Here is a 15661-nt window from a genome sequence, read left to right as displayed (position 1 = left end):
CCAGTACTAGGGTCTGAGGGTGTTGCTGAGCGGGATGGTCCCTCAGCGGACTGTCCAGGGGTGTCAGCAGCTGTCAGAGGATCTGTCTTTCCTTCCTCCCCACCCATTCTCACCCGGCTGTTCGAGCCAGCTCCTAAACTTTACCAAGTAACCTTCCAGTTTTAGGGGAGGAGGAGGACACACCTGACAATGCTCAGGGAACACTATGGGGTGCCCGGGATTGAACCCATTTGCGAGGCAAGCACCGACCCTGCTGCCCTACCTCTCAGCCCTGACCCTTCCAGCTTTAATTGACCGATGAGACTGAATTTTGTTGCGGGAACTGATTTTCCCTGTTTGTAAAGCTGCTTCTTGTCTGCACTGAAGCTAATCCTCCTTTCCCAACCCAGAGAGTACTTGCCTGCATTCTGGTACGCTTTGAAAGCAACACTATTACCCACCTCCCAGAGAGGTCCTCACTCTGACCATGGAGCTGAGCTGACTCTTGTGTCAGAGATGGTGTGGCGCCTGCTTAGCTATGTTCTTCACACACAGGCCAGTTTCACAGACATTCCATATTGTGCAACAGTAAAAGATTAGATTAGCACGAATATGTACAAATGAAACTTTCTCCTAATTAAAGGATGGCTTAATCTCTGATAGACTCAGAAAGTTCTGATTGACTGGCACTCGTGTGAAGGATAAAGCCGTATTTCCTCTGAAATGCAGAAGAGAGGCTGCAAAGCTGTCATTCAGAGGAACAGAAGACCAAGAGGTGTGAACACTCTTTCCTCAGAAGTCTACGATGAGTGTCAGCTCAGCAGAGCCTAGCACTGCCCGAGAACCACTCTGCAGGAGAGGGAGCTAAGTGCACGGAGGCCCGGCCAGTAGGGATTCCAGGAAGATGGAGTGCTTGGTGAGGAGCCAGGCTCAGACACGGTCCTCGTGTGCACTTGGTATACTGCGAACACGGTGATGGACTGCCTCAAAGTGTCTGACTTACTTCCTGTTATATTGATCTCAAATAAGAAGGAGACACCATTACATTCAGTATATAACCTATGTTGCTATGAGGAATAAAGTTACGGGCTAAACAGGTTCCCAAGTTTAAGATTATTACTAAATGTGGGCTTTTCATTGTCTGTCCTGGGGCCACAGCCGGTCGTGCTCAGGGGTCTGCTCAGTGCCAAGACTTGAACCTGAACCCAGGCAGGGCCCAGGTGAGCAAGTGCCTACCCACTGTATTAACTCTCCAACCCCATGTTTGCACATTGTAACAAAACTATACTATGACAAAAATGCTCTTGAACAAACTGTGTGCTGATGCCTCCAGAAACGTAAAGTTGATTGCAGTTAAAGCCCTCCTGTCACTAACCTGGGCTCTCGTCTCAAGAGTACCCTGTTCAGTGGAAGCAGAGCTGCCGTGGCTGGCCGGTACTCCATTCCTACACTGACCCTCTGGTTAAGCTGCAGGTCATGTCGGAATGTCCCACTGTGTATCTGAACTCAGAAAATCACTGATGCTGTACTGGCATGCAAAGGATTTTGGAAACTCAAGATTCTGAAAAAAATTATTCAAAGCAAAGTTCAAGAATTGATTTTATAATATTGGATAAATTTTTCATAAATAGGATATCCTCAGGGTTTTGCTTTCATCTGTATATTTTGTATAGTTTTAAGTCACAACCATGGAGGAATTCAGTGGAAAACTTGACTTTATTTTCATATTATGGAGTATGTTGCTTTCTTCCTATGATTCATTACTCTTTAAAAAAAGTTTCAATGAACTTTTCCATGCCCTATTTCTTTAGGAGAGAGTCCCAGGAATAGGAATAGTGAGCTCAAAGGTATAAATGTGGTTGTTTTTTTTTTTGCAATTACTGAAACCCCTTGCCAAGATTTTGACCGCACGTTGAGGGTTGTGTCTGTGGTTGTGTCTGCCACAACCCTCCCGTGCCCTTGGCATGCTGTGGATCACAACATCACCACATCTACATAAGCCATGTCCCAAAAAAGTAGAAATAGCTGCCAGTTAGTAACTGGTTTTGTTGCCAGTTTTATTTGAATTTCATGAATAGCAGCAACTCTGAATATTCTTTAGTTTTTAAAAAACGAGCGGGGTCAAGTTTTGAAGCCACTCAGGTGAATTACTAACTGAATTACTGAATTACTAACCGTGCCCCATCCCTGCTCTCTCAGACGGGAGGTGATGGAGGGGTGGCTAGGGCCCTCTCCCCGTGGGGACCCGGGAGGTTTCCCCAGCCCTCTGCTCTGTCCTGGCTTATGGGCCCATGCTGTTGCTTCCTTTCCAGGTGCTGGGGCACATCCTGGCCGAAATGGGAGGCTCCTCCTGCCACAGCTCCAGGGAGCAGCACGAGCAGAGGGGAAGCAGGCTGCCCCATTCCCCAGCAAGAACACCTGGACCCTCGGTCTGTTCCCAGCATGGCGGAGAAGCCGCTGCTTACAGTGGCGTGTGAATGAAGACACAAGATGCTGGATCTCTAGCTGGATGCAAGTCCTGGATGACACAAACTCAAAAGCATCACAGTGCTGGGGTGTCTAGTCCAGCCTGGGTGTGGGGGGGCTGAAGGAGAGTGACACACCTGGCGACGCTCAGGGGTTCCTCCTGGCTCTGCACTCAGGAATTAGTCCCACTGGTGTCTGGGGGGCCGTACGGGAGGCCAGGGATGGGACCCAGGTGGGATGGGGTGAGGCCAGCACCCCACTCACTGTTCTCCCGCTCCTGCCCCTGCATGGCCCTCTGGAGGGCAGAGCCCTCTCCAGGCCAGGCGGCTAAATCCCGGGGCCCGAAGCCGTGGGTCCTGATGCGTTTTCAAATGCTCAGGTGCACATTAAGGAATAGAGTCTCGGGGCTGGAGCGATAGCACAGCGGGTAGGTCGTTTGCTTTGCACGTGGCCAACCCGGGTTCTAATCCCAGCATCCCATATTCCCCTGAGCACCGCCAGGGGTAATTCCTGAGTGAAGAGCCAGGAGTAACCCCTGTGCATCGCCAGGTGTGACCCAAAAACAAACACAAAAAAAAAAGGAAAAGAGTCTCTGTGTGCATTTGTGCAGTGGCCTTTAACTCTCTAAGCATATATTACTCTAATATTTTAATACTTGAACCTGTCATTTTTAGCAACTGAAAATCTATGCACACTCACCATAATTACTACCCCTATTAATATTCAAGAAACCAGGAGTTCCCTCAGGGCCCTAGAAGGAGGGGGCTGGCATGGGGAAGAACTCGGAAGGGGATCTGGGTGAAGGGTGGGGGCTAAGGAGCTGCCTGAGACAAGCAGGAGCACACGTGGGGCGAGGGAGCAGGAGGCTGAGGCCGGCTCTGAAAGGCTCCCAGAGAAGCACAGAGGCAAAGAGAGTTGGGGGGGGGGGGGCGGGGAGGAAGCTGGAACAACAGGAACTGTGAGCACAGAGCAGAGAGCACAGCAGGGGAAGAGCAGAAGGGCAGGCGCCTCTCGGGAGAGCCGTGGTGTGCCCCGACAAGGCCGCTCTCGCCCGCCCCACCACAGGCTGGGCTTCAGGACCCTCCTGAGTCACTCACCCACGGGGCTGCTTCCGGCTCCATTTGGCACTGTGAGGTCTGATGTGTTCAACATCCCACCTAACAGCATGACAGGAGAGAGAGGACAAAGAATGAGCATGAAGCAGCTCTCCTGATCATACCAGCTGACGACTGAGCAGAGGAAAGCCTTCCTCCGTTCCTGAGAAAACAGAAGAAACACTAGCTCAGCCTGAGTCTTGGATTACTGTGCGATGTGATACAGGTGTGGGCACACACACACACACAGAGATATGACATGTGATTTCATCTCTAAAGCTCTGGGCTGTATCTCCCTCTCTATCAGAAGGGAGCAACGGGCAACAAACAGCAGAGTGGGGCAGCAAATACACTAAACAGCTGCTGAATTAATGAACACGTCCGAGCAGAGGGCTGAAGTCTCCTGACCGTGGTCGGGCTCGTCTAACAGGAATGGCTCAGAGTCTGCTCAGACACATGAAGCTCCGATCCAATTTCCTGCCTGCCACAGGAAGGTTTCTGTAGGATAATGGAAAGTTATCTGCTCTGCTCCCCTGTGCTAGATCAATGCCCGAGCCCCAGAAGAGTCAGGCGCCACTTCAAAGTGGAATCAGTCATGTAGTGGTAGCTCCTGCTCAACGGGGCAATAAAGTTAGAGGTGCAAAACAAGAAACCGCTGATGTCAGCAATTTGTTTTCCACCCTGTCCAAGAGCCAACAGGAAGGTGGAGTGCGTGGAAACCCGTCGTGAACAGCACTGCGAATGACGGCACAAAGCTCTACCCAATGCGCCACAGACCTGAACTGCCAGTGCTCGGTGGTCTCTGCGGGGCACCTGGGGACACGTTTCTGTGCAGCGTGGCTTGAGGTGGAGACAGCATGCTGGACTCGGTTAATGCTGAGCTGGCGGCCAGAGAGGGGGACACAAGGGAACTCCCTGGGCTTGTGTAGGACAGAGCACTCGGGCTGGTCACAGGCACTGTGACAGACATGGAGAAGTTCTGGGGGGGCACACCGGGCTGTAAACAAAGAACAACGGAGAGAGACCACTGTCAGCAACACTCCCGCCAGAGGACTCGACTCAGTGACTCACATACTGTCCATATGCTCCAGTTACTCTAAGCTGATCAAGTGAAGGTGATGAATAGCCTACTAAGTGAAGTATAGGTATAAGCTTTCTCTTTATGTAATAACTGGTTGAGAAGTGTCTTTTTTTTTTTTTTTTGGCAGGAGACCAGTGCAGGGAAATCACACTCAGGGCCTCTTGCATTCAAGGCATTTGTTCTACTTCCGAGCCACAACCCCCATCCCGTAAACTACTTTCTTTGCATTTAAAGATGAGGAGGTTTGACATGAACCATTTTTATCTTTTTTTGTTTTTCTTTTTGGGCCACATGTATCGGTGCTCAGGGCTTACTCCTGGGCTCTGCACTCTGGAATCACTCCTGGCAGTGCTTGGGGGATCATTTGGGCTACAAGATCAAACCTGGGATGGCTGCATGCAAGTCAAGTGCCTTACCCACTGTACTGTTTCAATTTTGCATGTATTAATACATGTAGAATAATATATGGACTATATTTCTGATAAATAATTCAAAATTAACAGACATTACAAAACATCACTGTTACTACCAAGAAAGAATCATTAGCATTTTTAACACAAATCATTTTAATGCAACATTACATCTCTATTGGAAGTTTCCAAAAACTAATAAAAGAATAAGTGTACACAGAAGATTGATATATCAAGTTTGGGAAATTATAAATGAGCCCTAGTCTGATTTATTAACTGACAACAGGCAAAACTTTTTAAAAAAAAAATCAAGTTATACATGACACAATACAATCTGAGCATAATGCAAAGGAATAGTGTTAAAAAACTTCTTATAGGATCGATTTGTGCCATGTGCCTATGTAACATGTACAGTGTTAGAATATTAGGACCACAGCAGCTATCTTAACTCCTGCCAGTGCATCCTACAGAGGGTTCTGAGAAATGACCAAAGGACCAAGGACTCAGCATTTTTTATTATGGGGAGATGTGCAGGCTTGGGAAAAAGCTAACTGACCGTTGGTTTTACAGCAGTTCAAGAACACCGCTTCCTTAATGAGACAGAGCCGGTCCTCTTTCCTCAGGCACCTGATGCTAAGAACAGGAGTCGGGAGGTGTCCACCAACAGCTCTGGGGACATGAGACTGGCAGCTAGACAGTGAGGTATACTCTTCTATCAAGTACTCGAAAATAACCTGGAAATAGTCAGGCCTGTAATCATTTCATGTTTTACAGCCCCAAGAATTACCATGCTTTCTAAAAGCACGGAGCAGAGAGGGGAGTCTGATACACAGCCTGTGTTAAAACCCTGGCTATTTACAGCAGAAGGGGATCTCTGCTGTTCTGGGCGCTGACTCGTTCCCGAGAGAGGAGGAAACTGCGACCGGGGGGATAGGTGCCGTGAGCAGCAAAGGCACAGAAGCAGTGGTGCTGGACTAGGTCGTCACTCCTGTGTCTCCGGTGCCAACTATGTTAAAACGGCCTAAAACCAAGACGAGAGTGCTTCTGCACTTCCCTCTTCCTGCCATACCCTCTGTGAAACACGAGGTGTGCAGTCAGCCTCTCCATGCACAAGAGAAAAGCACAAACCATACGTTAGTACTCACTGCGATTTTATGATTCCGCATCATATTATCAAATTCCTCATTAATTTTTTTATATTTCTCTTCCGTGTGTGGAGTTAGCACATAGGAAGTATCGGGGTCTGGGCTGTCGCAGCCTCTGTGCTCCTTCTTGCTGAGCGCCTAGATGATGAAGTTAACAAAAAGGATCAACAAATAAAAAGGAGAGGTAAAAGAAAAGTACTTACAGGGCCTCGCTTGAAAATAAAATCACTATCTTCAGTTAGTTTGCTGAGTCTGTCCTCCGAGAGCGGACTGTGCTCAAAGTAATCGTCAGCATCAGGGCTGTCACACCCATTAAGGCCTTTCTTTCTTAAGGTCTGAAACACAATTGGAAAATTCACACACAAATGATACCCTCTTGCCAGGAGCTGAGCTGTAAAACTTAGTAAGAGAGCACGGACCAAGGGACCGCGGTTCCCAGGGGCTCTGGGGACGGGTCTCAGTGTTCACTCAGGAACTCGGGTTCTTCGGGTGAGATCAACCTTAGATCTATGGAAAGTCTAATTTTCCTCTTGGACATTACAAGAAAAGGAAGATTCGCATCTTTGGGTTTTTCCTCTCCAAACCTCCTGAAGAACATGCAATTCCTAACTGCCCTGTCAGTCAGAACCCGAGCCTGAGTGCGGCCCGACTGCCATCTCTCAGAGGACCCGCTGTGCAGGGCGGAGGCAGATATGCCAGGCGCTGCTCTGGGATCCGAGGACGGCACCTTCGTAACTCAGCAGCTCGGCAGCCGCGTCTGCTGATGCTCCTTCCCACCTGAGCTGGTCACCGGAATTAGCACAAAGTCCCACTACTTTCAGTCCAAACTTGCTCTTAAACACTTATCACTTTCCTATATACTCTGAAGTAGAAAATCTTGACACCGATTTTACTGGCAGTCAATTTACTGGCAGTTTCCTCTGTGGAAGGAGCAGGGGGTGTAGTTTTTGTAGAACAGAGCATCTCTCTGCCTTTGCTCATCCTTCCTGTTTCGACTCAACACAGTAAGTCGACTTTCTGAAGAAATGTCGGAAGCATCAAAGATCATACTGACCTCTCACTTCGAACTTTCGGGTACAAATATAGGGAACAATTAGTTTTCTGGTTAATTTTAAAAAATCAAATCATTATGAAAAGACTTGGATTTAAAAGGGCCAATCTGAAACCAAGGGCTGGAAGAGCTAAGGAACATTAGATTTGCTTGCAGACTTACTTCTTTTTAAGGTACCAAGGATCGAACCTGGGACCTCACACTTGCCAGGCATCTGAGTCAACGCTCCCAGCCCTAGAATGTCTCAATTTTTTAACCCAGAGGGTATTAATTTTAAGGTTAAATTACTGGGTTCAACCATTTAAAAATGCTTAGAGACTTAATGATTTGCTGCCAATAACAATTTGAGGAGTTAAAAATTCAAAGTAAGTCTATTATTAAGAAACTTAAGTTTGACCAATTGAAAGGTCCCCCTAGGTTAATGGAATTAGCCTAAACTTAAGATAGTTTTAATTCATTCATAATCATGGGATTGGGGGGTTTGTTTTGGTTTGGTTTAGGGGAGACAACTGGCCGTGCTCAGAGCTACTCCTGGCTCAGTGTTAAAGGGGACCACATACAGTGCCAGGGATCTGAATGACGGTCGATGGCATGCAAGGCTAAGTGCCTTTACCCTTGTCATTCTACCTCTCGGGCCCCAGAACTTCATATGTTTTCAAAGTGATTTTCAAATGCCGGCTCATGGAATGGTGCCAGAAAGTGTAAAATGGTTGGAAACTGCCACTTTAACCTCAGCAAATAACATGTTAAAATTTGAACTCTTAATTTCACTGGGGTGGGGATAGATGTTTCAAGGACACTGCGACATCGTTCTACAGCTATACTAGCTACTCAAATCACTGGCATGCAGTAGGAATTCCACACACAAGGCCTCACACTCTCCCTCACAGTCCCTGACCGTGACACTAGACAGCAAACACACCCGGGTCCCCAGCATCCGCCCAGGGCTCTGAAGCCCACGGCCTCACTGACCACATGGGCCCTCACGTGGATCTGACCATAAAAGGTCCTGTTCTAGAATGAAGGGATGGAGACAGAGTCCTCCCTCCCCCCACCCCGCAGCAAGTTGGCTTGCCAGATCTCTGCAACAAGTCGCTATCAGCACCAAAGACGTTAACACTCAGAAAACTGGAACATGGTGAACTCTACAACCTACAGTCTGTGAATCCCAACAAATGCAGTAGGTGCCACACACGAGATTTGATCAGAAAGCTGTTGATTTAGTTCTAGTCTCAACATTTCCCTCTTGTTTTTATAGATTAAGACCAGGCGGGGAGGCTGGAGTGATAGCACAGCGGGGAGGGCGTTTGCCTTGCACATGGCCAACCCAGGTTTGATTTCCAGCATCCCATATGGCCCCCCGAGCACCACCAGGAGTGATTCCTGAGTGCAGAGCCAGGAATAACCCCTGAGCATCGCTGGGTGTGACCCAAAAAAGCCACTGCTCAACTGTCACTGTTATCCCATTGCTCACTGATTTTCTCAAGCGGGCACCAATAATGTCTCCATCATGAGACTTCTTGTTACTGTTTTTGGCATATTGAATATGCCACAAGTAGCTTGCCAGGCTCTGCCACGCGGGCGAGATATTCTCGGTAGCTTGCTGGGCTCTCTAAGAGGGGCAGAGGAATCAAACCCGGGTTGGCCGCGTGCAAGGCGAATGCCCTACCTGTTGCGCTATCGCTCCAGCCCAACCCCAAAAAGCAACCCCCCCAAAAAAAAAGACTGGGTGGGGCTGTCATACTGAAACGGTTGATCACTAAACTCTCCACCAATATCAACTCTCCACCCAGGATCTATCTCTTCGGGCAGTTTTTTAAGTTACAGAAGAAAAAGAGCCCTGCCTTTAATAAGTCCAAAGAGACTGTCATCCCACAGTGGTGGGGTCAAGCCCGCTGGTCCAGTGAGGAAGAACAGGGCCTGTGTGGGGCTCTGCAAGCCTTCACCTCTCGGGGCGCCTGTCACCGAGGGGAATTTAAGAGGCTCTATCGGCTCTGCAGATAACCGGCGAATGTGCCTCTGTGGGCCATCCAACTTGTGTCTTCTTATCACCAAAACATGAAGACTTGTTGTGATGACCCAACTACCATAAAAAGACTTTTTCTGTCCTCGTTATCGTTACCAAATAGAATAGTAAAGGTTTCTCCTGCCGCCCTGGTACTAGCAAGTGGAATGCTGTCATCTGCTCGCAAGGCCAGGCGAGACTCGGCAGGAACAGGCCCGCCTCAGTTTTCTCACACACTTCAAACGGGACGCGATCAAAACATTTGGCTCAGTGAGGAAAACAGAGTCTGGAAGGTCACCACTCTGACTTAGTGAAAAAGAAACAATGAAACAACAAACTCCTCACCCACACTGCAATGGGGCTCTCATGAGCATATTATCCGGATGATAATGCTCAGTCTGAAAGTAAACAAGACTTCAAAAGGACTTTATTTTTGTACACGTGATGCACAACTTCATATAATGGTAAACTCAAGGGGGACATGACATTGTGCAGAAATAATTTCAAACTTCAGTGATATGTGTACACAGATCATGCTGGAAATGGCCACATGGCGTTCACGGAGAGGCTGGAGAGAGAGAAGGGCAGAGGCAGCTGCCTTGCATGTGGCTAGCCCTGGTTCTACCCCAGCTCCACAGACGGACCCCAGGCCCACCAGGAGCGACCCCTGTGCACAGAGCCGGGAGGAAGTCCTCCACATAAAGCAGGTCTGGCCCCAAAATCAAAAGTCATAAGAAAAAGTGGTTTTATTTTTGGTATTCATTCTATCACCTTATCTAGAAGACAGAAAATCTCCTGTCTGACTGAAAATTCCTTCCATAGATCCCAGTTCTCTGATTTGGTTATTTTACAACTCAATAGAGCTAAATTCCTACCAGTCTTCAGAAATAGAGTAACTGCAAATTGCTCCGTTCAGAACTTTTCCTGGTGGAATGTCATTCATTGGTGCCTCACAGCTTATGGCCAACTTTGTCTGCATCTGAAACTCCATTTACCTTTAGGTTTTAAAGCCAAGAATTTTAAGTTCTTTGTATTGGTTGTGCTCTTACTAGTTCACTCTTTAATGGATTAAACAACAATAACTGCATTTAGCTAATTTTACATTAAATCTTCTTTTAAATCCAATCTGAAATTTGGAAGATCCATAGCCCAGAATGCCTCCAGCCACTTATGTCTGGATATGTGGCTAACACCTACTGCCAATTTAAACTAAAAGAAAACTGTCAATTATCCTTTAGGACACATGCTGAAAATAACCACCCCCACCCCCACAAATCCTGAGTTCAATTGTCAGTACCACCTGGTATCAGAGAACTGCTGGCTATGGCCCCTATTAATAATAAAAAAAATTATATTCCCTACTGTCTGCCATGGAGGCAGGGGGAGGTGGAAAGGGGGGATATATTGGGGACATTGGGGGGGCGGAAATAAGCACTGGTGGAGGGATGGGTGTTTGATCATTGTGTGATTGTAACCCAAACATGAAAGCTGTAACTATCTCACAGTGATTCAATAAAATTAAAAAAAAATTTATATTCCCATTATAGTCAAATTCTTTAGCAGAAAACATGACATGTCATTGCATTCTTTGGAACACAGTCCGAATCCCACCACTTCACTCTTCCTTCCCTGTTATAACCAAGTAGAACAGATTTTTCTGCGGGGATGGGAGCTGTTTACACACCCGGTGGCTACTCCTCGCTCTGCTTGGGGCCCTATATAGGATGCTGGGGATGGAACCAGCGTTGGTCACGTGCAAGGCAAGCACCCAACCTTTCTCTCCAGCCCCTTTATATACAGATCTAACACTGTGGAAAACCCAGAATATTTAAAAGATGACAATAACTCAGTCATTATTTAAAAGCACGTGTGGAGACATACATCTATACCAATGAATGAGAAATCCATTTCAGAATGAACTTGTTTCTGGGAATTCTGGGCCACAATTTATCACATGCCTTATTTTGGTGCTTTACTAGTCATCCCCCACCCCCAATTACATAAATTAAAGTGCGGGGGGCCTGAGCGAGGACAGCAGAAAGGATGTTTGCCTTCCATCACGGCAACCCATAGGGTTCCCTGAGCTCCACCGGGTGTGATTCCTGGGCACAGAGCCAGGAGCAAGCGGTGAGCAACGCCGGGTGTGGCCCAAAAGCAAAGTAAGAAAAATTCAGCTAAAGTTCCTCCTCTGTGAGTTCTGTTTCCAGTGCCAAGAGCTACCAGGTTTGTCTCATCACCACAGAACATCCTGGGGCATCCCGGGGCTGGGGCTCTGTGTAGGGCCCAGGGCCACCAGTCCCTGGAGCCACAGGAAGAAGCCAGCTGGGCCCAGGGTGAAGCAAGAAGCTGAAGCCCGCTTCCAACAGAACCTGATCCCTGCCCCACGCCTGCCGTGTTTGTTAGGGGACGCCACAAGGGCCAGTTCCACCAGGCCTTCTGTGCCCTGCAGTCAGAAACAATCTATAGTTCTGTAGAGATTTCAAAATATTTTTACATGTGATTACTGAACCTTGAAAGTCATTGAGATTCAAAACTTGAAAACTTCTGTCTTTTCCTACTAAACATGGAGTTTAAAATGAAGTACCATAGCATTCAGTAGACATCTGATTAGTGTACAACTAAAGGATATGAATTGTTACATTACAGAAATTTACCTTCAATTGTTAATAATTGATATATTAATGATGGGATGTGGGAGTTTAACCGTTCTACTCACCTCACTAGTTATTTTATGCCTTACAGAACATAACAGGTGGACTGCTCACTCCCCCAAGTCACAGAACAATTTTTAAAAACCTAATTTCAATTGGGGCTGGAGCGATAGCCAGGTGAGACCCAAAAAGAAAAAAGAAAAAAAAAACCAAAAACCTAATTTCAACTATGTAAATGTGAGAAACAGCGTCCCTCCAAAAGGTTTCAATTGTGTAACACTGTAAGATAATCCTATCTGGGGCCACAGAGACAGCATGCAGTCACCCTGGGTTCTATCCCAGTTGGCATATGCATGGTCCCAAACCCTGAGCACAGAGCCAGGAGGAAGCCTTGAGCACCACCAAGCGTGGCTCAAAAACCAAAACTAAAAGGTAATCCCCTAAGGAAACTAGTGATCTAAAAAATAAATTGAGGGCTGGAGAGACAGTACAGTAGGTATTGCACCCCATACAATCCCCCGAGGCCCTCAAGGTGTGATCCCTGAGTGCAGAGGCAAGAGTAAGCCCTGAGCACTTCTGGGTGTGGCCTCCCAAACCCAAAAAATAATTTAAAAAAATCAACAGAAATTTTAAATTCCTGTACAAATACCAGTTGCTTTTTTATGTTCTTCTTGTGGAACCCAAACATAATTTAGATTTCTTTTTTTGTTTTGTTTTGGAGGGGGGGATGAGAAGGAGGACAGGGAACCACATCCAACAGTGCTCAATGCTCACTCCTGGGATGCCAGGGGCCCACATATATGGTGTAGGCAATGCACACAAGGCGCCACCGTCATCTCTGTACTAGCTCATGGACCCAATACTTGGGTTTTTCAAGACTGATTCTGAAAATAAACCCAGAAATTACCACAAAACTGCCAGTATATGAAAAATTCTACAAGGGAGTTGGGGGAGCAGCAGCAGGGACTCCAGTGAATCACAAGAGGCAGACTTCACCATGAATAACCAGCCTGCTTTGTTCTTTACGGCTCGGCATGTATCAATCTTATTTATTTATTTATTTATTTTGCTTTTTGGGTCACACCCGGCGATGCACAAGGGTTACTCCTGGCTTTGCACTCAGGAATTACTCCTGGCGGTGCTCAGGGGACCATATGGGATGCTGGGATTAAAACCTGGGTCGGCCGAGTGCAAGGCAAATGCCCTACCCGCTATGCTATCGCTCTAGCCCCGGCATGTATCGATCTTATTTAGCAAGTTTTAAAAAAAAATCACTAACATTCAAGATATATTATTAAAAGTTTACCCTCTGTTTCACTACTGAATGAAATGAGAACTATGAGTACAAGTTGCATTCGCTGAGACACAGTTACTGTACTAATGTCAATCATTTTCTTCTTCACAGATCCCCTCAAGTGCCAAAATGCACAAGTACCAAAGCATCATATTAAAAGGTGTGAATCGACCCACTCAAAACCCAGAAAATTGCAAAGTATGCTTCCTTTTCCAAATTACAACAAGTTCATATCACCATCTGAAAAACTGTTAACAGCAGCACTGAGTTGTAATTAAAAATTAAAATATACAGTGAAATCTGGTTAATCTAGTCCAGAAGCTTCCTCTTTCTTTAAAAGTCAAAATCCCAAAACTGAGACTCTCATAACTGAACAACAAAAATAACCTTAAAATGATCATTAGACTACAGCTGTCTCCTTGATTTCTCTGAAACAAGTTTAAAGAAAACTAAGAGAGAACAGCACCCCACATACAAGAGGCTGTGAATTCAATCCTCAGGACACACACACACACACACACACACACACACACACACACACACACACGTATAAAGAAAACTCCATGTCTGAATTAATGACTGCAAATCTACCAAAGATATCACACACAAATAGCTATGCACACACACAGCTAGATCATTTAGACTACTGAGTTTACAGAGGACATGGAAAAGCTCCCAGCAGCTTTTGCTCTAAATCATCTTCTAACGCTAATAGTAAATTTGTAAGCTGAACTAGAATTTGGTGGCAAGCAAAATTGGAATTCCCAGTGTCTTAACTACATGTGCAGCACACCCGCCGGCGGACCTGCACTGGGAAGCAATGCAAGGGGACAGCAGTGGCCAGAGGGCTGGGAGGCTGAGCTGTCCTATTACCCTGTACACGAGATGGAAACTCTAAGAGCAATACACTTGTAAGCAGAAATTCTTCTATTTAGAAATGTTCCCTTTGTCCTCTTTTTAAAACACACTTTAGAGGCTGGGAACCAGAAAACAGTCGATAAAGTCACTGGGCCATCACGGGCAGCTCCTTCCAGTGCTAGCCAACATGCAGAAGCAACCGAGGGCCCTGGCCTGGTTTACTGGATCTGGTTTACTTCCCAGGCCTTCCCTAGCTCCTGACCCCAGCTACATCACAGCTATACTCAGTTCATTCTAACTCCGTAACATCATGGCACTATGACTTATTTTCCAGTTTCCACAAAAGTCAACCCCCCGCCCCTGACCTGGAATGGCCTTATCCGCCCCCCTTTTTCTTTCTCAGCCCTATCTATTGTTCTTCAAAGATTAAGGAGACAGTGTCAGTTCTGGAAGTTTCTCCCACTACTCTCCCAATCCAATTTACCCTACTCTCTCACTGGCCAAAAATTTAACCAACGAGTCAGAAAATACCCAAAGAAGAAAACACAATTCCCTCATTGTAACCACTAAAACACTCGGACCCTAACCTGCAGGTCAACAGAAAGACATGCAGTGTTGCTGAAACCTAATTGCATTTCTGCCCTGCGGTGCACCCCAACCCTCCCCATGAACCAACAGGATCAATCTGATGATGAAAACCCCGGCCTGATGGGAAACCATTCAGTCAATCACCAGGAGCGATGCACAGTTTCCTCCGAAGCACGTAATGAAAACCAAGGATTAGATTATACAGCTACTGAGATAAAGACAAGTGAAGATATGAATGGAGACTCTGAGATTCTAGGAGCGAAGGCAACAGCTGAGTGTGGTGACGGTGAGGGAGGGGAGGATGGGAGCCCCAGGACTGCGTGCCTCACCCGGGAGTCCCCATCCCAACACTCTGGGCTCTACAAGGGACAAAGAGCAGGGCAGTATCTGATGCAGAGGGACCTCTGTCCTGCCTCCAGGCGTCTCCCCCACCTGTCCCCGCAGCCCCACCATGGGCCTGTCAAACAGCAGGCAGGCCTCGTAAATACCCCGTCTGTTCCATTTCTCAGTTGTAAGTGGAGCTCACAGAATTAAAGAGAGCAAGAGAAAGCCTCTTTGTGGCCATTGTGGTCCCGTGAAGACCCTGCCACAAGCTCACTTCCAGAGTGGGAGGTCGGCGCCCCAAGATCCTCAGGAGTCATTTTTACTTCCTCGGTTCAGATGAGGACTGGACCCAGCGCCCTAGTCCCCCAGCCTCTAACACAAGCACTCAAAGCCAGACACAGAAGATCGGAATGGGCAGCTGGCACCGATTTATCAGCTACTCTGAAATGCTCTTCGGGGTCCAGACTCTGAAACCCTTCAGCGCTTGCTCTCCACTTGCCAGTATTCCAGGACATATTCTTGGGAATAAAGATTATTTTAAAAGCTGGATCAATGTTGCATCCTGTTTTTACGTTTTCAGGCTCACTGCACTTGGGGCAAGTTAATTCAAGCTGACACAAGACTTCTAGGCCTCAGTTCAACAGCTCCTAACTCGGAGGTCCAGGGTGGGCAGGAAAACTGATGTCTCCAACATATTGCCATCCCACTAAGGCCC

The 15661-nt window shown here is 47.0% G+C and overlaps 1 protein-coding gene across 10 annotated transcripts in view; it reads right to left on the bottom strand.

The window, feature by feature from the left end:
* The window catches only part of MEF2A (myocyte enhancer factor 2A), a 95413-nt gene that overhangs the window by 17136 nt on the left and 62616 nt on the right, over positions 1–15661 (bottom strand). For 8 of the 10 annotated variants that reach the window (XM_055141219.1, XM_055141220.1, XM_055141223.1 and 5 more), the window contains 3 exons: positions 6176–6313; positions 4317–4536; positions 3543–3602 (listed from right to left, as the gene is read on the bottom strand). In XM_055141219.1, coding sequence (XP_054997194.1) covers positions 3543–3602; positions 4317–4536; positions 6176–6313 — 418 coding nt within the window. Of the gene's footprint in view, positions 1–3542; positions 3603–4316; positions 4537–6175; positions 6314–6378; positions 6511–15661 lie in introns of all 10 variants that reach the window. The other 2 variants (XM_055141221.1, XM_055141218.1) reach the window with 1 other exon arrangement.

The sequence above is a fragment of the Sorex araneus genome, chromosome 6, assembly GCF_027595985.1.
Source record: "Sorex araneus isolate mSorAra2 chromosome 6, mSorAra2.pri, whole genome shotgun sequence".
Lineage (NCBI taxonomy): Eukaryota > Metazoa > Chordata > Mammalia > Eulipotyphla > Soricidae > Sorex > Sorex araneus.
The sequence above is the reverse complement of the archived record's forward strand: the minus strand, read 5'-3'. Positions and strand labels throughout refer to the sequence as shown.